General features: G+C 35.4%; 1 protein-coding gene across 13 annotated transcripts in view; it reads right to left on the bottom strand.

Annotated features, from left to right (window-relative positions):
• Positions 1–1,295: 1,295 nt before the first annotated feature.
• Positions 1,296–22,813, bottom strand: part of LOC131396785 (zinc finger protein 573) — a 56,557-nt gene continuing 35,039 nt past the window's right edge. For all 13 annotated transcript variants that reach the window (XM_058529192.1, XM_058529194.1, XM_058529198.1 and 10 more), the window contains one exon: positions 1,296–3,222. In XM_058529192.1, coding sequence (XP_058385175.1) covers positions 1,520–3,222 — 1,703 coding nt within the window. In that variant the 3' untranslated portion in view covers positions 1,296–1,519. The remainder of the gene's footprint in view (positions 3,223–22,813) is intronic.

Here is a 22,813-nt window from a genome sequence, read left to right as displayed (position 1 = left end):
CAAATGATGCTAAACTTTAGAAATAGTCTTTGGACACAGATCAAATCCGGGGCTCTGTTAGGAAAATATAACCTAAAGGTACGAGAGGGTGCGTGTTCACCTGGGTCCTCTGAAGAGCAAACAACTCAGGATCAGATACACACAGGAGACTGGGGTAACTGCCTAGAAAGGGAAAAGAGGAGAACCAGGGCGGCAGTGTGAGTCTTCAGGCTCTGATGAAGTCTGACAACCCTGAAGAAGAGAGGACGAAGGGAGATTGTGTAGGAAAACTATTCAAGTGCATGCAGTTCTAAGACACGAGTTCCAGCCAGGCTAATGGGGAGTTCTTGATCCGGTTGCACAGTTGAGGAGGTCCAGAATTGACCTGCATTAATACCCCACTGTTCTCAGAAAACTGGCTGGGGGCAGCCCGTGACAGCCTGGCCTCTACATTAACATGGTGGTTACTTCAGACAGGGAGCAGGTGGGGATATCAGTCAATTATGCTCCTCCCAGCATGATCTGGCCTCCGTAGAGTAGGACTATAAAAAACCCTTGGTTAAGACCACAGAAGTGATACCTAAGAGAATCACCATTCAGTGAAATTCTCTTTTATAAAAGGGCCTGTCAGAAGCCTCAGCTGCTATTAGAGATGAGCTGATCTGACTGAGCGAGAGAGTGAATGAGCAAGTGAGCATGAGCACCAGGAGAAAGCTCTCGTGCACATTCTGTTCATTAGAAGCAAGTGACTAGGTTCAGCTCACATTTAAAGGAAGGGGAATTAGGCTTCAGTTTTGAAGGGCGCAGTTTCAAATAATTTGTGGATATATTTTTAAAACATCACCACTGGTTCTCAGAGTACGAACTGTTTATATTCTTACCTCATGTAAAATAAGCTCAAGAAGCCCCAGAGTCTCATCCATTTACAGCCTCAACTCCAAGTCCAGGATTTCCTCATCTGTATCAGGTCCACTGTGGATGAGGATGGCTTTCTCCTGATTCTCTCTCTCTCAGCCCACAGCCAATGTGAGTGAGCCCCCTTGGGGCAGATCCTTCAGTCCCTAGTCAAACCTTCAGATGACTTCGGTCTCACGAAAAACCCAATCCAGATGCACTCAAGTCACCTCTGAGTTTCTGACCCACAGAAACTGTGAGAATTGTTTATTGTTGTGATAAGCCATTAAGACATGGGATAATTTGTAACACAGCCATTGATAACTAATACAGAAGGCTTTTTTTAAGCCATGCATGAAATTAACAAATTTAATTAAAAATTCCATGCCATGCATGTTGTAGGCATGAAGAAATTGGGATTCCCATTTTTTTCTTAATTTGCCATTGTTTGAATAGTCAGATATTCCATTAAAACAGGAGTGGCACTGAAGGCTTTCTAAAGTGGCATGAACTGCATTATGAATTCTCTTGTTTGGTAAAGACATACCTCAAAGACTAACATTCAGTCATTTCTTACCAGTGTGAATTGTCTGAGGTTAACAAAGCTTGGGCCATGCCTAAAGGCATTCTCCTATTCCGTGTGTTCTTAGAGTCTCATATCTGTATGACTTCCCTGATGTGCTTTAAGGGCTGAACCATATCTGAAGGCCTTCCCACACTTCTTACACACATATGGTTTTTCACCAGTGTGAATTCTCTCATGTTGAACAAGGTTTGAAGCACGACTGAAAGCCTTCCCACATTCCTTACATCCATAGGGTTTCCCACCAGTATGGATTTTCTGATGTTGTGTAAGGTATCCATACATTTTAAAGGCCTTTCCACATTCCTGACATTCATAGGGCTTGTGGTCAGCATGAATGCTCTGATGTGCAGTAAGGTGTGAACTACGTCTAAAGGTCTTCCCACATTCCTTACATTCAAAAGGTTTCTCATCAGTATGGATACTCTGATGCAGAGTAAGATTTCTATAGAAAGTAAAGGTTTTCCTACAAACCTTACACTCATAGGGTTTCACACCAGTATGAATTTTCTGATGTTGATTAAGATACCCATGCAAGCTAAAGGCCTTCCCACATTCCTTACATTCATAGGGCTTCTCACCAGTATGAGTTTTCTGATGCTGAACCAGGTTGGAGCCAGTACTATAGGCCTTCCCACATTCCTTACATTCAAAAAGTTTCTTACCAGTGTGAGTACTCTGATGCCGAATAAGATTTCTATACAAGGTAAAAGTTTTTTTACACTCCTTACACTCATAGGGTTTCACACCAGTATGAATTTTCTGATGTTGATTAAGATACCCATGCAAACTAAAGGCCTTTCCACATTCCTTACATTCATAGGGCTTTTCACCAGTGTGAGTTTTCTGATGTTGAAAAAGTTTTGAGCCAGTAGTATAGGCCTTCCCACACTGCCTACATTCAAAAAGTTTCTCACCAGTATGAATATTCTGATGCCGAGTAAGATTTCTATACAAGGTAAAGGTTTTCTTACATTCCTTACATTCATATGGTTTCCCACCTTTATGAATTCTTTGATGTAGAATAAGGTATGAGGCAGTGGTATAGCCTTTCCCACATTCTCTACATTCATATGGTTTTTTACCAGTATGAACACTCTGATGTACAGTAAGTTGATGCCCTCTTCTGAAGGCCTTCCCACATTTCTCACATACATATGGTTTCTCAACAGTATGAATTTGCCTGTGTTCAACAAGGTTTGAGCGCCTACTGAAAGCCTTCCCACATTCCTGACATTTATAGGGTTTCTCGCCAGTATGAATTCTTTGATGAATTCTAAGGTGTCCACCTTGACTAAAGGCCTTCCCACATTCCTGACATTCATAAGGCTTCCCCCCAGTGTGAATTCTCTCATGCTGAACAATGTGTGAGGCATAAATAAAGGCCTTCCCGCATTCCCTACATTCATAGGTTTTCTCACCAGTATGAAATCTCTGATGTACAGTAAGTTGATAACCACTTTTAAAGTTCTTCCCACATTCTGTACATTCATAGGGTTTCTCACCAGTATGAAATCTTTGATGTAGAGTAAGTTGATAGCTACTACGAAAGTTCTTCCCACATTCTTTGCATTCATAGGGTCTTTCACCAATATGAAACCTGTGATGTAGAATAAGTTGATAGCCACTACTAAATTTCTTCTGACATTTCTTACATTCATAGCGTTTCTCTCTGTTATATATGCTCTGATGTTGGGTAGAAGATATATCTTTTTCATAAGTGGGCATTTCTATATAGCTGATTACCTCACACTGTAAATCCAAATCTGAAACAAAAGAAGAAAACAAAAAATATTTGTATTTCTTATACCAGAGAATATGAAACTTCTATGAAAGAAATAAGAACCAACACTCATAAAAAGCGAAGGGCTTACGGAATTCTAAAACATAGTTATGAAATTTTAAAAAGGCCAAGAAGAGTTGAGAGGTATATGAGAAGTTATATAAGATAGTGAAGTTACTGAAATTTAGGTGTGGGCCAGAATCTTTGGCAAGCTTGTTATAAATCTGGTATCCTGGCACTGTCACAGACCAAATAAATTAGAATTAAGAGGAAAAAAACCTTTATTTTGAATCTTTCTGTCACTGATTTGGTTGCAGATCAAAGTTTAAGCACTCATCCTAAGTTTCTCTAGTGATTTCTCTTTACTCTCAGAATACAGTCCAAATCTCTTTCCAAAGACAGCTGGACTCCTGCTCACCTGTATGGCTCCATGTCAAATCACTGACCCCTTTGCTCTCTATCTCCTTTCACATCCCCTCTGTTCAGCACTTAGAATGTGGTACAACCTTCCCAATCACTTAATGCTTTCCATAGACTATTTCATCTAGCCAGAGTCCTTGGACCTGGGCACTCTTTAGGCTGGATCCTTCTCATCCTTTAGGTCTCAGGATAAATATCCCACCCCTTAGAAAGGCTGACCTGTGCTAACTCTAAGTATGTCCATGTCTCTCTTTTTTTTAATATATTCTAGCACTTCATTCCTTCCACCATACCTTTGTTTTCAATTATGATATCATTCATTTCCTTGTATGATATTCTCTTGATTTACATTTCCCTAAACTTCCCCCAAAGCAGACACAATCCTTCATTGTTTCATCACTGAATTACAAGGTCCTGATATATCATAGGTGCTAAATAATTTATTGTTCTTATTTATCTTCAGTTGAGTGTTATTATTCCTCATATTCCTCGTATTCCTCATTTCTAAATATGCTAAATCTGTGTTTGTTCATACCTTTTCCCATGTCCTCGCTTCCTTTCCTTTATTGTCAAAGCCAACCATTCTTGTACTTCCCAGATAAGTATTCTGATGCTTTTTCAGACAATTCACAGAAATGTATTTGAATGAAAAACCTTAAGAAATTCTTTCCATTTGGAGATGCTGGAGAGAATAAGGAAACTATAATATGGGGGAAAGTTTTCGAGTACCAGAGTTCCTGGGACCGATTAAAGGGAAATATTAGATATAAGCTGGAAGATGGCAATCCAGATTCGGGAAAAGACTAAGGAAGATCAGTACGGAATGAGGGGGACATGAGTCAAGGGCAAAGAGTATTTTCTGTGACAACTGTGGGATGTGTAAAACAAGTGAGATGATACAAACATTCTCTGACCTCAAAAAATAACACTGAAAATAACAGTAACATCAGAAAATAAAAAGCATTCTATCTAGAAAAATAAAGGCTCTCTATTAACAAAATACCAGGGCAATTAATGTAGTGGACAACCAGCAGAGGTAGGATGGATGCTCACACAAAATCTGAGACTGGGATATACATACATCAAGAAAGTATGAAAAGATTTATTATTCTTACAATGAGGCTTCCTGGAGAGAGTAGGGTGGTTCCCAAGTAGGTCTGAAAATGACTTGAGAGATTGGGAAAAGAGACTGACTTGGGGTTTTTGTGGGGCTAGGGTGTGGCACAGGGCTGAGGGGCGCCTGTGCACGGGGCAGGGTTTGCATGGTTTGCGCTTCCCACTGCACCAGAGGCTGTTGATCAGCTTGCCCACAAGTGGGCAGAAGGATAGGTGGGGCCTGAAAGCTGTCAGCAGTCAAAAATCAAAAATAGAGTCAGAATCTTTATTATACTAAGGAAATAAACAGTAAAACTAAAGAAACACAGACACGCAAAAAATGAAAATACGACATTTCAGAAGGTACACCTTCCAGCTATAATGCTCAGAGAAAAGTTGTTACCTCAACACAAATTAAATAAACAATTTACTAAAACATTTAGAAAAAACATCAAAGTAAGCTAAAGGAAAACAGAAAGAATAAAGATAAAACCCAGAATATAATGGTTTGGGAAAAGAACAGAATTAATACATAAATAAAAAAAGGTACCTCTTTAAAAAAAATCAATGTGCGATGATATACTAACTAAACTATCAAGAAAAGGGGAGAACAAACAAAAAATTAAGACATGAAAGTGAAAGACAAACACAGGAAAAAAACTGATCAAAACTGACCCTACAAAAGACAAAAATCTTAAACAGATTAATTTCCATAGAATAGAAAAAATGTCAAAAAGGCCAGTAGCAATAAACACTCTGATCATTTACATTGTCATTTCTAAATATTTACCACTATTATGGATCAGAAAATCCTTAAAGAATGTTTAATTTCAAGAATGGGGCAGAGAAGATATAGGATAATTCTCCCCAACCTTGGGCCAAAAAAGTAGGGAAAATTTAAAAGATTTATGGCTTTGTTAAAAAACGTATGTGTCTGAGTATTAAGCTGTGTGTGGCCAATACTGTGAAAAAGAGGGCAGAAAAATTGATTATGTTGGGTTAAACATATTAAGTAAATGAAAGATAAATAAAATGTAATGATTCTTTAGAGAACAGAAACCATTTCTCAGTTATTTTTTTCATTAAACAATGCATTGTCAGTACAAAATCAAATATATTTTCCTGCCCATTCCGATCAATTTATATTTCAAAGTAACCAAAAAGCCTGTTGATCATGTCAATAAAAAACTGTAGAAATCATGATAGAATTTTTTAAAAAACCACCTTGAAATTCCTAATCTTATTAAGATCAGTATAAAGAGTGTCGTTACAACCACTACAGAACTGACTGGTGCCATAATGCCAAAGCCAGATCAGAGGGACTTCTATTCAGTTATAACATGAAAAATAGAATTGAACAATGGGGGAATCAGACTGTTATCTTAATTGAGTTTTAATCTTCCAAAACTAACGGTGCGATCTAATATATATTGTATCTTTTGATAAAATACACATAACCACATATGATGTACTTCACACAGATGTTTAACATGAATCCCTCAAGATTGAAAATAATTTCCAATTTACAAAAACACAGAGTAGACAATAAGCTAAATTATACCATGGACAATACCCAGACAAGTTCAGAAGATGGAAAATTTTGCAGTATCAGTAGTCTTGTCTCTTAAAAATGTCAGTGTCATAAATAAAGGGAATGTGTTAGATTAAGGGGAATTTCAGTGGTATAATAACCAGACAGAATGCATAGTCTTGCATGGGGATACTGAATTGAACAAATCAAATTGGGCCAAATGGGGTAATATGAATAGAATTTGGGTTTTGAAGATGTAATAAAGTCAAAATACAATAGAAATATAAAATAGAAAAATTATTGACAAGGGCAGTCAGGTTATAAAACAGTAAGAATGTGGTGTCTCTTTGGTAAAAAGAAAAACATGTATATGGATGTTTGTATGTACATCCACTAAGGTATTTTAAAGTGGTAGGAATATAAGATTTTAATATTTTGAAAAAATTTTTACCTGCCTCTATTTTCTAATTTTCTATAATGCAACATGGAGGATTCCTTAAAAGGGTTATTAATTCTGTATTCATCTATTAACATGGCATGAAATAAATACACCAAATATTGACACAATTTAAAGTCTGAGTGGAACATTTAATTAATAAGGATCTAGAACTTCATGGATATAAGCCAAAACTGCAGAATTCAATTCCTTTTCAGTCACAGACAAATTACTTATAAAAATAGACCATAAGCTGAGCTATAAAGCAAGTCTCAATATATTTCAAAGGATCGAAATCATGCAGAGTATGTCTGTCATCTGATCACAAAAAAAGTTAACGCTAGAAATCAATATTACAAAGACAACCAGACAATCAACATATATTTGGAAATTAAAAAGTGCTTATAGTTGATCAATATACCAACCAAACTGTACCCTATGATATAATAATTACAAACTTTGAAAAACGATGTTTTGACTGAAAATTATAAGGCAAAAGGAAGTGTACATAAACACTACTTGAGTTAGTAAATTTGTTTCTCATGCAGGTACAGGTTAACTATTCTGAAACTATGTCACCTGTACACTGGGGGTGAACAAGTAAGTAAATGGATGGTGGATGGTGAGAGCCAGTTTTCCCCACTGTCAAAGAAAAAAGTTACAGATAGACAAGACAGGAAGGCTAGAATCTAGCATGCTGTTGTACTGGACGGGAGTCGGAGGCATCAGTATGAACTCATGTTTAGCTTGATATAGATACAGATGGATACATTATAAAACAGTTATAGATATACGTAAGTATACATGGGTGAGTATGCATACATTTATTACCTAGAGAGGTCGTTGAGAGGGCACAGAAGCCATGACATGCCAGTAGCAATGAGTAGACCCAGCACCCAGACGGTGGTTTCTAAATACCATTCTCCAATAAAAGGAACCAGGGCTCCTAGGAGAAATGGCTGATTCTAGGACCAGGGAAGGGAAAAGTCAAGATGAATCTGAAAGTAGTACCAGGAAAGAAACCCTCAAAAAACAAAAGGATGGGGATTTTAAATGGACACAGGAATCAACCTAAAAGAGCCACCAATGTCCAAAGCAAAAGAAATAATGTAACATTTGATGATAACTCAAAGTGTAAAATAAATATACAAGTCCACACTGAAATAAATAAGTGGGAAAGAGACAATTCTTTCTTATCCAAGAATTCCAGATAAAATATATAGATTTTCTATCCTACAGAAGGTGGAGCTTAAATCCCAATCCTGCACCCCTGCCCTCAGGGTGAGCTACACTTAGTGAGCTGCTTCTAAAGAAGAGAGTCTGGAAAAGGAAAAACAGTAACTTTAGAGAGGAGAAACCTGGCAGACACCACCTTAGCCAAGTGATCAAGGTTAACATCACTAGTGATGTCACATGGATGTCACGTACCCAGATATGATGGGATGAAAAGGACATTTCACCTCATCTTTCTAAAAGCTTCTATCTCCAGTCTAACCATCACAAAAACAACAGACCCAGATTAGGGGATATTCTACAGGACACCAGGCAGAGTCTGTCAAGACATCCAAAGTCATGAAAGACAAAAAAAGATTAAAAAACTGTCACAGACCAGAAGAGACTGGGAGACATGACAAATAAATACAGTGTGGTACCCCGGATTGGATGGGTCCTGGAACAGAAAAATGACTTTAATGGAAAAACTGGTGAAATACAAATAGAGTCTAGAGTTTAGTTAATACCAATGTCAGTTTCTTACTTTTGACAAATGTATCTGAATGATGTAAGATGTTAACAATGGTAGAAATTAGAAGAGGTGTACACAGGAACTCTCTGTATTATCTTTGTAACTTCCTGTAAATTAAAATAATTATGAAATAAAAAGTTTATTTAAAGAAAGATAATTACACACCACCTCTACAGTATTCTTGGCAAAAATGTTTAACCTTATTCTAATCATGAGGGAAAACTTCAAACCTAGAAAGCAGACATTCCACAAGAAAACTGAAAACTTCAAAAAAACCAAACTCACAGGGAAATAAGTGGTAGGATGACACTAAGATAAAAAGCCCAACATCCAAATGCAATGTATGAATCTAGAATGGATACTAGAAACACATTTTACAAATGGCATTTTTAGAAAAAGTATAAAAATTTAAATACGGACTCTGTATTATATGATAAGACTGAATTACTAAGATAATAATATTGTGGCTATGTAGGAGAATGTCTTTATTCTTAGGAGATGCACATAGAAGTATTTGAGAGGTGAAATTTAATGATAACTGCTACTTACCATCAAGTGGGCCAAGAAGAAAGGTGCATATAGAGAGAAAAAGTAAGGTAAAATGTTAATAACCAAAGTTAACTCTACGTGAAGGGTAATTAACTACATGTATATTTTTAATATTCTTGTTTGGCTTGATAATTTTCAAAAATAAGAAGCTGGGAGAAAGAAAAAGCATACCTGGATCTAAGGCACTATTTTGTAAATTTCCATATAGAAATTATCTTAAACTGAATCATAATATGCTGGCATCCATTTATGTTTAATGCAGTTAAAGAAGTACAAAAAATTTACATACGTAAATACATGAGTATAGAAGAAAACCTAAAAATTAATGATCTAAACATTCATCACAAGAAGCTAGAAAAAAGCAACAAACAAAAACGAATTAGAAAGAAAAGAAAAATGTCCAGTAATTTTACAAAATAAAGTCCACAAACACCACAGAAGATCCACCTGCCAAATATTTTATTTTAAACCAGTGTTACTAATATAATTCTCTCAAGATTGATGAAAAAGAGAATCTAACATTATTCAATGCAGGAAGGCTAAAAGGGACCTCACATAGGCCCTCCACACCTCACAAATGCAGGACATCATGAAAAAAAAAAACATTATGTAAATAACCTGCATGAAATGCATAAATCTCTAAAAAAATAGGTTCTACACAGAAAACTTCAAAAATTCTATAAGCATTACATAATTTGAATAAGTTAAAAAAAAATCTACAATGGAAACTCAAGGCCTAGATGGTTTTTCTGGCATGTTTCTTCAAACGTTCCAAGACGGGGGAAGGGTATATCCTCCTCAACACATTTATGAAGCTAATGAAACTTTTATATCCAACCTTAAAAAGGATAATAAAAAAGGAAGATTATAGGCCAATCTCATTCATGAAACCTAAAGAAAATATAAAAAATTCAAATCTAGAAATATTGAAAAGGGATAATATATCAACACACCATGACCAAATTGGATTCCAGAATGCAGGGTTAGTCAATAAACAGAATTCAACAAACGTAGTCACAGAACAGTGGAGAAAAAAAATCATATGATTACATCAGTAACTGCAGAAAGAATGATTCCTGAGGAAAATGTTAGCCATTACATAGAACAGAACCTCCTCTGTGTGAAAAATATTTATATAAACTTTTAAAAACACACCCTTATTTGTGGAAATATGCTTATTTTTAAGAGACGCTTACTAAATGGTTAGGGGTCAAGTTATGAGGTCCAAGACACAGTTTCAAAGAGCTCGGTAAATATGGTATTGAGACAAATAAAGCAGATACGGCAAAATCTTATCAACTGGTGAAACCAGACGAAGGTCACCTCACTGCAGTGTTCTTTTGATACTAATTAATTTCATTATTAAAGAACGAGGAGAACTGCCTTCACTGGGGGAGTGTGTCCTGGGATTTGCAACTTTAGTCTTTTTCTTACATATGCTGGGAACTTTTGGTATCCTGCCTTTAAGTTATGCTAAGGATGTGGATTTTGTTTAGATTTACTACTCTATCATTCCTTTGTTCAATATTCTTTTTGGAGGAAATATTGGGAGACAGGTAGCAGAAGGCCAAGACCGCTTTTAGCTATAGTGCTAATGCTCTATAAATTGTTCCAGGGCATTGAAAATGAAGGAAAACTTCCTAATTCTTTTGTAATTTTTATGAAAAAATATAATATTGACATCTCAACCTGATAAGAGACATTAAAAGAAAATGTGAACCAAAAAACTTATGAATATCAATGGAAAATATGTAAAATATTAGCAAAGAAGAATCTAAGCAAATAGGAGGGATACTTCCCTAACAAAACACACACACACACCCCTTATTTCTAAAGCTAGTATCTTACTAAGTGGGGAAACACTACAGGCACTTCTGCTAAGATGAAGAACAAATCAAGGATGCCCACTATCTCTGCAACTATTCAAGACTGTACTAAAGATATTAGCCAATTCAATTAGACATGATAAATCAGTTAGAGGTAGAAGAAGAAATAAAACTAGGGCTATTTGTAGGTGATATGATAGTACACTAGGATATAAAATCAACTCACTAAAATCAAGAGTTATCAATCCAAAAACAAAATTAAGAAAGAAATTCCATTTACAATAGTATCAAAAAGAATAAAATACGTAGGAATAAATTTAACAAAAGAAGCATGAGATCTATACACTGACAAGTAAAAGACACTGTTGAAAGAAATTAAATACCTAAATAATATTAAGACTATGATGCTCCACAAACTGATCTAAAGATGCAACACATCAATATCAAAATGTCAACTGCTTTTTTTGCATAAAATGACAAGTTGATCATATGGAAATACGGGAGACTCCAAATAGCTTGAAAAAATAAAAAAGGACAAAGTAATAGTATTCGCACTTCCTGATTTCAAAACTTACTACAATGCTACAGTAAATTAAGACAGTATGGTACTGGCATAAAGACAGATAGACAGATTAATAGAATAGAACTCAGAGTCAAGAAATAAAATCTTGAATTTATGGTCAATTCATTATCGAAAAGGGTGCCAACAAAATTCAATGGAGTCCTTTTAGCAATAGTGCTGGAACAACTGGACATTCATTTGCAAAAGAATCTATACCTACACATACGAAAATTAACTCCAAATAGATCAAAGACCTAAATGTAAGAGCTAAAACTAGTAATTCTGTGGAAGAAAACATAGCAGTAAATTTTTGTGACCTTGGATTACACAGTGGTTTCCAAATGGATTAGGGAGTTAAATGTAAAAAATAAAACCATACACATAATAGAAAAAAATACATATATTTAACTTTGAGATAGTTTCTAACCATGACAAAAAATTCAGAGATAAGATTGATGAATTTGACTACGTTAAAAAAAAATAAACTGCCATAACCAAAGTCAAAAATCAACTGAGAAACTAGGAGAAAATGTTTGCAACATATATTTCAGACAAAGGGCTAATATTCCTAATATATAAAAACACTCTTAAAAGTTGAGGGACAATGGATGAAAAACCAGATAGAAAAATGGGGGAATGACATGAACCCAACAATTCAAAAAATATAGAGAAATGGCTCTTAAACATAGGAATAAATGTTCACTCTCATTCAAAGAAAATGCAAATTAAAACAACGAGATACCATTTCTCACCTATCACATTGGTGAAAATTAAAAGTTATGACAACACATTCTGTTGTTGAGCTTTCTGTTGGAGAATGATATTTCTCCAAGATCCGAGCAGTAGGTTTGTTCACTGCTACTGGGATACTCTCATACACGGCTAGTGGAAATGCAAACTGGTACAACCCTGCTGGAGGGTGCCTTTGGCAATATCATCCAAAAATACATATGCAATTACTTTTTAACCAGCAACCATACTTGTAGGAATCAACCCTGAAGCTACACGTCCAACAACAGAAAAATACATATGGACAAGGCTATTCATTGTTGTGTTATTTATAAGTGCAAAACATTGAGGGAACAACCTAAAAGCCCATACATAGGCGAGTGACTGAATAAACTATGGTACATGCACACACAGGAGTACTAAGCATAAAAACAATGAGGAAGACCTCTGTGAACTGTCTGAAGTAACTTCCAGGATAAACTATTAAGTGAAAACAGCAAAATGCAATTCAGAATCTAAGACAGCTCAAGTACATGTAAGAATGGGATCTCATATACAGGTTTGTGTAAACTAAATCAGGAGGAATAAACTGGAAACTGATGAGATCACTTACGTAGAAGGAGTGACTGGGAATGGGGTGGAAAGAATGGGAATAGGGTATTAAAAATGAGGGAGTAACAACACTTCACCGAGAATTCTTTTCTATATGGTTCTCACTCTTAGAACATTAATAATATTTCACATATTCCAGAAATAAATAAATAAATATCAAACAGGATGTAGTCCAGGAGAGGGAGTTCCTAAAATAACAAATAAAGCTAATTCTACTAAAAATGAATAATATAATCACTCTGAAGAGGATGAAAAGAACTAAGCAATTTTAGAACACATTATTTTCACTGGACACTGTAATGCTAAAGGCAAAGAGAACTGTACAAATGTTATATTCTAGATAACAAATTTGCTTCTCACAGAAAAAGTGGTTGGCAATTATGAAACGATTTTATGGGTTTACTAGGACTGAACAAATAAGGAATTAAGTAAGTAAGTTAAGTAACAAGTGTGGAGAAAGAGAGGGAGGTCTTTCACTGTCAGACAAAGTACAAATAAGGAGAAAAGAAACGCTAGATTGAACCCTGTGGAGTTAGGTTAGAATTGGAAGTAAGAGTATGACTTCATGGTTTTTAATATGTATAAAAATGTCTACACACACACGTACATCGATGCAGCTGTATATAAGCATTTATTATCATTCCAGCAATAATACCCCAGTAGCAGTGAGCTCACCTATACCCAGATCTTGGTTTCTAAAAATCATCCTCCAGTCAAAGGAACCACAGCTTCTTGGAAAGCTGGTTGATTCTGGGGCTGGAAGCAGGGAAAATAAAAGATGAACCTGGAGCCTGAAAGGAAGAAAATTCTCAAAGAATGATGGGTACATATCAAAAGGACACAAAAGCCAACCCTGTTGAATGCCCAAAGCTGAGACAATTTGACTAACAAAGTAAATGATAATACTGGATTATAACCCACAGAATAAAATATATATCCATGAGTCCACATTAATATAAATAAATAATTGAATAATTAAATAAACAGAGAAGATAACACCTCTAGCTTACAGTAGAATCCCAATTAATAATTAATTGTAAAAGAAATGATGGAAATAGAAAAATCACCATTAACAAACAATAATAAGTGTGACAGAGAAGAACCAATGCTAGATCTTAAGAGTGGCTGAAAGCATGATGCCAAACAGGAGATATGTAGTCTCAAAGTCACAATATACTTATTAATTACAAAGGTAAAAATAGTAACTTTACAGTGGAGAAACTTAACACCACGTCAACCAAGTGATCAGAGTTAGTGTTACCAGTATCGACATCACAGAACCTGATATGATGCAGTCAGAGGGCACACTCCATCTATAGTAATCTTTCCCAAAATGCAGAACTCCAATCTCATCATGTGAAAACATCAGACAAAGTCCAGTTTCGGGACACTTTACAAAATAATTGACCAGCACCCTTCAAAGGTGGTGAGGTCATTAAAAACAAACAAACAAAAAGACTGAGGAATTGTCACAGACTGGAAAGACAAATATGCAATGTGAGATTCCAGTTTGGCTCTTTGATCAGAAAAACGACATTAGTGAGAAAAATGGTGAAATTTCAGTAAAGTTTGTAGATTGGTTAATGGTACTGTATCACCATTAACTTTCTGATTTTGATAGCTGATACTGAGATGCTGACATTAGAGAAAGCTGAAAGTAGGGTATATAGCAATTTTCTTTGCAACTTTTCTGTAAGTCTAAAATTATTTCTTTTTTTAAAAAAGTGAATTTCAAATGGAAAAAAAACCTAAGAGAAAGAAACAGTAAGGTACCATGTGTCTATAAGATTAGCAAATTATGAAGTCTGGGAAGTTGACATAGATGTGCAGTTAGCGAAACTCTCATATACCGCTTTTGGGAGTGCAAATTGTTACAATTTCTTTGGAAAACAGTTTGAAATCATCTACAAAAGTTGATGTAATCAGTAATTTCACTAGAGAATAGAAGCACAGACATTTGCAACAGAATTAATTTACAATAATGTTAATAAGAGCATTGTTCATAATAACCAAAACTGCAGTGAATATAAATGTCGATCAATGATAGAATAGAAAGTATATTGTGGCACAGTCACAAAAAAGGAATAGTAAACAGCAATACCAAAAAACTGAATAATCTAGAACTACTTACAAAAACATAGGTGAATCTTAAAGCACAATGTTTAGGGAAAGAAGAAAGCATAAAGATAATGTAAAGAATGAGTCCAATAACAGAGTTCCTAAATAAAACAGAACAATGTAGTTTGAGATGCATACATAAATGCTAAAAACTATAAAGAAATGAAATCATTATCAAAACTGTTAGAATATGGTAACCTTTTAGTAAAAAGAGGGTTTGTGATCAGCAACGTACATACAAATTCTAGAGTAATGACAATATTCAATTTCTTGACCTGGGTGATAGTTACATACTGGTGTACATTTGTACATGCAAAACTGTGTTATATCTCAGAGTAATTTCAATAAGAAAAAGAAAAAGAAAAAACAGCAGCTATGGAAGATAGGCAAAAGAAATAAAATATATGTAAAATTATGATGTCCAAAGTCAAAATAAAAATAACTGGAGAGAATTAACATTTTAAGATATCACTTAAGAAGAATTTCCTGAGATTATCAACACATGAATTATACATTGAAAGGGCACAATGTATCCCAAGGAAAACTAACTCAGAATGGTCAATTCAAAAACACATAGTATTAGAGTTATTTTGACCACAAAAGATAAAAAACAAAAATCCTTTTAGTTCCCAGGCAAAAAGATCAAGTCACTTCAAAGTTGGGGGGAATATATAGTGGACATCAGACGTACACTTAGCGCTATTTAAACTGAGAACATAATGGAGAACTAGATACAAAGTTCTCAAGAAAAGTAAGATGAGTTAAGAATTTTATATCCAGCCAAACTATCACTCAAGCACAAAAATAACAAATAGTTTGAATATACAAGAACTTTCCCAATTTATTTACATGAGCACATCATGACAGCCCACTAGGTCATTATCTCCACCTAGGAAATGGATAACTAGAAAAATATGGTGACTATAGTGACAGACACAAAATACAGGGATTAAAATATAGAAATAATATTCCTAGAGAACTTGGGAGAAAGAATAAAGAAATAATTCGTGTTAGAATGCTGAATTTTGGGCAAACATCTGTGAATGTTGTGTGGTCAATTTTTCTAAGAGTCTGTGGCAAAAGATTATCATTTAAAGCTAGCATATCAAATAATATATAAAAAAAGAACAAAGAACATAGAGTAAAATATTTTTTAAAAATGATGAAACCAGAAAGCATAAAACAAAATAAGGTGAAAGAAATGAAAACTGTCATACAATAAATGTAAAAAGGTGAAGGACTCTATTAAACAGCTTTTCCCTGCATTCCAGAAAAAATTCTTATATTTTATACAAAATAAATACTTAAAATAAAAATGAGTGTGAAAATAAAGGATAGGAAAGGGTACAGAAGGCAAGGTAAAAAAGAAGTTTCTTAATCTCAAAAATAGTGGGAAGGCATAATTACAAAAATAGGCCAAAGAAAGGCACTCCATAATATTAAATAATAGAATAACAATGACTAAGAGTTAGGAACAGCTATACAACATAACACCTAGCATCAATCTTCAAAGAACAAGAATTAAAAGATTTACATGGAGAAAAAAATAACTAATTAGAGGTAAAGAATAATATATCTTTCAGTCTCTCACAAATCAATGGGATAAATTTAAATAAACACTGCTCAGATCTAATTACAAAAGTCATCCCTGATGATAAACCTTATTTTAAGCAGCCATAGAACACTTACAAAAACTGACCTCAGAGCATCCACGGAAATTTGACCACATACTGTGTCAATAAGTTGTTGAGTTGAAATTCAACAAGTTCTTGAAAAATAAGTAACACAGACTTTAATCTCTGACAAGAAATATAATACAATTGGAAATAATACAGCAATATCAGAGAACATCAAATTCCATTACATAAACTAAAAGAACTCTATTTTAATTGACTCTTGGGTCAAAGGTCAAAAATAAACTAAAATTACAACATGTATAAAAACATTACATAACTCCGTAACACAGCAAACACTATGCTCACAGAAAAATTCATAGCCTTAAATACTTAAAACAACAAACAGAATGAAAATAAGTGAATATGACTCACAGATTTCAAAATTGGAAAGAGCATAAACTGATGAAACAGAATAAGCATTGATAAAGATAAAAAGAAAAAATAAATTTAATCAGAGCCAGCCCTTATGGCCTAGTGGTTAAAGTTCAGTGCGCTCCAATTCAGTGGCCCAGGTTTGGTTCCCGGGCATGGAACCACACCACTCGTCTGTCAGTAGCCATGCTGTGGTGGTAGCTCACAAAGAAGAACTAGAAAGACTTACAACTAGAATATACAACTACGTACTGGGGCTTTGTGGAGGAAAGAAAAAAAAGAGAGAGGAAGATTGGCAACAGATGTTAGCTCAGGGTGAATCTTTCCCAGAATGAATGAATGAATGAATAAATGAATGAATAAATAAATAAATAAATGGATTGAAATACAAACAAACAAATAAATTTAATCACTTTTATAAACCTTACAAGAAAGCCCACTACTTGGCTCAACACCATGCTCTTTTAGCTCAACATACTCCCCTGTATTATCTTACCACTGACGACCCCATTACGGAAGTCTGAGCAGAAAACAGATCTCTGGGAGACCCCTAATGACTGGTATTATGTTTGCAGCACAAAAGCCTTTTATCTGCTGTTTACGAATCGGGCACAGATTCATTACATTTCAGTAAACTTATCTTACTTTTACCTACGATCAGTTTTGGCCCATTGATTTCCTTTCTCAGAATAAGAGGTTTTTAGATCATCTCATTCAAGGAGAGAAACTGGGCCTGATGCCATTTGGAAAACTGTAACCACTGAAGGGGAATTTTGGCCTGATCTTCCTCCAAACCTCTTCACGTCATGCTTTAAGAGGCTTGAAAAGTGGTGAGAATCATACATGCTATTTCAGAAATAGGAGATTAAGATCACGTGATTAAAACATAGAAATTCTCACCTGAGAGGTGCATGAAATGCACGGGGTGGTCACTTAAAACCGAGCTGCTTTAGACATAATACTGGTTTCTCAAGGTGGCATGTGGATGTGCTAATGGGAACACTGTTGTACTTATTTCATGAGAGACCTCAGTGGAATCTTTAATATTAGCAAAAAGACCCAGAAAGCAAAGAAGTAATATCATTAGGAAATTTGCCTAATATCCCCAATATTTGGTCATAATGGCTCTTTGGATTAGGTATTGGATCAGTTCTTTTGATTTAATTTGGGCTCTCTTGGCTCCTGATTTAGAAGCAGACTATAATCTCTGATCATAATCCTTCTCTAAATATTTGTTTGTTCAAAAGTGTGACCTCCAAAGAATAATAAAAATGCTACTATATAGCCATACATACAATTTCATACTATATAATAGAATAATAAAATGCTACTATGTAGCCATATATATAGTCAATGCTATTAGATATATTCCATCAAATGTTCCAACAAATTATCTCCCAACCTAAAGAAGAAGAAAACATGAACTATAGAGAAGTTAGAATAATTACCAGGAGAAATTCTAAAAATGACCATGATAACATCAAACAGCACTGTACATCTGCACTCATGTCCCCACATGATGTCTACCCTTCATCTTCTGCTGTAGAATGACCAAAATGAGGGAGTGGGGGAGGTTACTGAGAACTGAAACCAACACAATCCCCTCTCAAGACTAACTGCTCACTCATCAAGACAAGTATCTCCATTCCCAGTGCCACTCAAACCAAAATCATGATGTCGTACACTCTGCCCAACTCCAGCCAGTTCTCTGCCTTGCAAAAGCTACCTTAAAAATTACCCCAGTCTGGTCCTAAAACTTGATGAATTCTCCCCCTTTTTTTTTCATTTTCACACAGACTTAGTTTGTATATATTCACATTATCTGATAATATTTATTTTCCAAAATTTAACTACAGTTCTCATAAGCTATTGCTTAGGGTCTGTATACTGTTGACTTCCAAGGACCACCAGACATTTCTGTTTAACTTGCAAAGCTAAGCTTACTAGATTTATTGGAAAGAGGGTGAACAACATCTTGATAGACTCCTAGTACTAATTCAAAATCATTCAAACTATCAGAATAACCAAGACATATAAGCTGAGGCTGATATCTTCACACAAAAATTAATTGCTTTCTAATATATCAATAATAACTAATTATATATGTCCCAAACTAAATCAACAAAATTATACAGTACCTAGGTAATAATACAAAGATATATAAAATATATAGGAATTATTGGAATATATGAAAACTTACCTGTAAGAAAAGAGATAGACAATAAATTAAAAGACTTAATACAGTCAAGATGTGAATTCTTGTTCTTTCTTTACAGCATAAGGCCACTAGCAGATGTACTGGGCCACTCAGCGTGCAGGTATCATGCCACTCCTTGAACTTTTTTTTTTACCAGTTCACAAATGGAAATAAGTGTTTAGAACCTTTTATTTCAAGTGTGCGCTCAGTGGACTCAATGTGTGGGCGAGTGTGGGTGTTACTGTTCTCTTGTGAGTCACAAGTAGCGTGAGTCATATACCCCTCAAGTCCTAGCAGGGTTAAGTTGCAAGCTGTGATGTGTTTAGTGTAAGTCGTCAACTGTAACCCAGAAGTTTATAAAAATTTAATACAACAAACATTTATTTAGCTTTAAGTCATTTTTTTTACTACTATGATGTTTCAATCAAATTTCTTTTTTAAATTTATAGTTTAAGTTAGAGGAGCAAAAATTATATTATTGGTTTTTTTAATCCCAATTTAATGATGGCAAAACAATCTTCACTGGTCTTCGGTCAAGGACGGAACTGGATAAATGCTTCGATAGCACTGCGAGTGTAGCAACAACATTAGTTTATATGCAATTTGAACATGATAAAATGAATAAAATTTTTTTTCTCAGTATCAGTGATGAGAGTTGCAACTGACTTTAATCTGTTTAAAACTATGAAGGCTGACATTGTTCACACGTGTGATTTAGAGTTTTAAGATTTGTGTAAAGCATGTTTTGGTGTTGCAGCTTTGAAATAACAGGCAAGTGTTCTGTGTGGTTAGCCATACTGGCACAAATCCATACACGTTCCCCAGCTCTATCAGCCAACAAAGCCGAGCACCCACGACATCCCAGCAGCAATGAGCACACCTAGTGCCCAGATGTGGATTTCTAAATGCCATCCTCTAATAAAAGGAACCTGAGAGAAGTAGCTGACTCTAGGTCTGGGGCAAAGAAAATATAAGATGATCTTGGAGCACCTTGTAGTGCCAGAAAGCAAGAGATGCTCACTAAAGGATGGGGGCATGTTGTCAGGGCACAGGAGCCAACCTGAAAGAGCTCCCAACAACAAAAGCTGAGCAAATGTAGTAATGTTACAACTGGATTAAAACCTAGGGAATAAAATAAACTTCTATAAATCCATACTGATATAATTGAATAAATAAAGAGGGAGAAGTGTTCTTCCTGACAGAAGAATTCCAATTAATAAATGTAGAAGGAAGAAAATGCAAAATCGCCATCAGGCAAACAGCACAATAAGAATTAATCCAAGCAAAATCCACTGATGGATGCTAAAAATGAGGAGAAATAGGTTATCTGCATTGTCTCAAAGTATCTCCCCCAAGATATGTATCAATCATAAAAGGAAAAAGAGTCACTTGAAATGGAGAAACCTGGCAGACAGTACTTGAACCAAATAGGTCAAGGTTAATAGCACCAGCAATAAGACACATCTGCATCATGGACTCTCTGATATAATGCACTGAGAAGGACATACCATCCCTTCTGTGGGACTGTTACCAAAAATGAAGAACCTCAATTTACTTCTGAGGAAATATCAATCCAACCCAAATTGAGGAATATTCTACATAATAACTGTACTCTTAAAAAATATCAAGGATAGGAAAGGCAACAAAGTCCAGGGAACTGCCATAGATTGGAAAAGATCAGAGAAACATAATGACTAAATACAAAATGGCATTTTAGCTTTGATCCAAGAACAGAAAAAAGACATTTGTGGAAAACTGGTGAAATCTGAATAAAGTCTATCATTAAATAACATCAACAGTATTGTACAAATGTTCATTTCTTAGTTTTGATAAATATACTACAGTTATAGAAGGTGTTAACAGTTGGGGAAGCTGGATGAAGGGTATTCCTTAACTCTCTGTACTATCCTTGTAACTTTTCTGGAAATCTAAAATTATTTCCAAATTAAAAATATTGAAAAAAACACATTGAATAAATAAAATTTAAGAGTCCATCATAATTTAAAAAAAAAGTCTTGATTAGAGAAGAATGTCAGTAAATGAATGTAGAGAGAATGACAGAATTAGAAAAATCACCATCATTTTAACTGATTCAGCCATCGATAGGTGAACGTTTGTTAGGGAACAGAACGTTCACTACAGGTTACTTGTTAATAAATGAAGAGAAAATGATACATTCATAGAAAGCACCTAAAACAAGCTATATCATATTAGCATTGCCTAGGGCACAAACTCCCACTAACCAAATGTCTTGACATGAGTACAGCCATGTTTGGCTGCTCCATTGACCTACAGCCACTGGCACAAAAAGAAATATAAAAGCTGCTTTCTGTGTGGTAGGAACTGGCCCTTCTCCCACGGAGATAGTTGCAATGTGTAAAAACTTCAAGGCCCTTCAGGGGCCACCGACTGGGGCAGGCTGGCCATCTGTGCCGGGCTGGGATGATAACCAGGGTAAACAATGCACATACACAACTGCGGGGCTAGGATGATAGCCAGGAGGCTCAGTGCACATACGCCACTGATAACCATTTGTGCATGGGAACACCAAATGCCTGCTCTGTAAACTCTGTAACTGCTTATATAAACTGCTGGAAACCGAGGCCTGGTGAGAGTCTCACTTGTGGAGGGGACACCCCGCCCAGGACCTCTGACGATCAGATTCTCACGCAGCCGTGTCAATTGATGGGACTCTCCCCGGCAGTGGGCATGGATGGTGTGAGTAACCAATCTGACGTGTTCTCTTTTCGGTCAACCTGGTGTTTCTCTTTCTGGTTGATTTGTGTCATTTCCCTTCAGTCGATGTGGATGTTTTCCCTTTCCAGTCGAGCTGATGTTTTTCCATCTTAATATCTGACCTATTCGGATCTGTTTGCGGACTATCGCCTTTACTATCCTCTATATAATAAAATATACCTTCAGTCCGTTTGTTTGGAGTGGAAAGTTTCTTTTACGTCTCCCATCGAATCCTCGAACCTCTCATAACACCAAGTTATCATATTAGCATTGCCAGTGGAACTGTTACTATTTATCTCCTAATGAGATACAACAGGAAGAATACAACATCTCTTAGTAGTAATTTTTCCATGTATGTTTAGTTTGATCCTACTAATAAGTAAGTGTAATATATTGCAGATTGTAGTATATTCTGAAAAAATCGAGTGGACTGGACTATGCAAAAATGTCAATTTAATGAAAAACAAGGCGGGAGAATATTCTAAATTAAAAGCTATTAAAGAGTCATGGCAATTAAATATGATAGATGTTCCTTAATTTGATCCTAGGTTTTAAAATATTTAAAAAGACATTTTTAGAATAATTGGGAAAATTTGAAGGTGGACAATGTATTGCATAAAATTCTTACAGCACTGTGAAATCTCTTGGGTGACGTGGGCAAAGGGTTAACAAAACACTTTTCCGTTATGCATGAGGATCTGGTCTTAGGTTAACTCTCTAACTCTGCTTCCCTAAAAACAGACAAACCAGAATGTGTCAACTATGTTAATAAGTCTCATCACTGATGGTAAAATTGACCCAATTGCTGAATTGCACCTGGCCAGACTGACAGAAGACCATATTTTGGGTTTCTCAAGAGATAGCATTTCTTTAAGGGGCATGTCCTTGCGAAGACTCTGGAAGCTATGCCTAGAGAATCCTTATATCAGACATTGTAACCATCCGTGGAGCAGCTGACTTCATAAGTCAGG

The sequence above is a fragment of the Diceros bicornis genome, chromosome 34, assembly GCF_020826845.1.
Source record: "Diceros bicornis minor isolate mBicDic1 chromosome 34, mDicBic1.mat.cur, whole genome shotgun sequence".
NCBI lineage: Eukaryota > Metazoa > Chordata > Mammalia > Perissodactyla > Rhinocerotidae > Diceros > Diceros bicornis.
The sequence above is the reverse complement of the archived record's forward strand: the minus strand, read 5'-3'. Positions and strand labels throughout refer to the sequence as shown.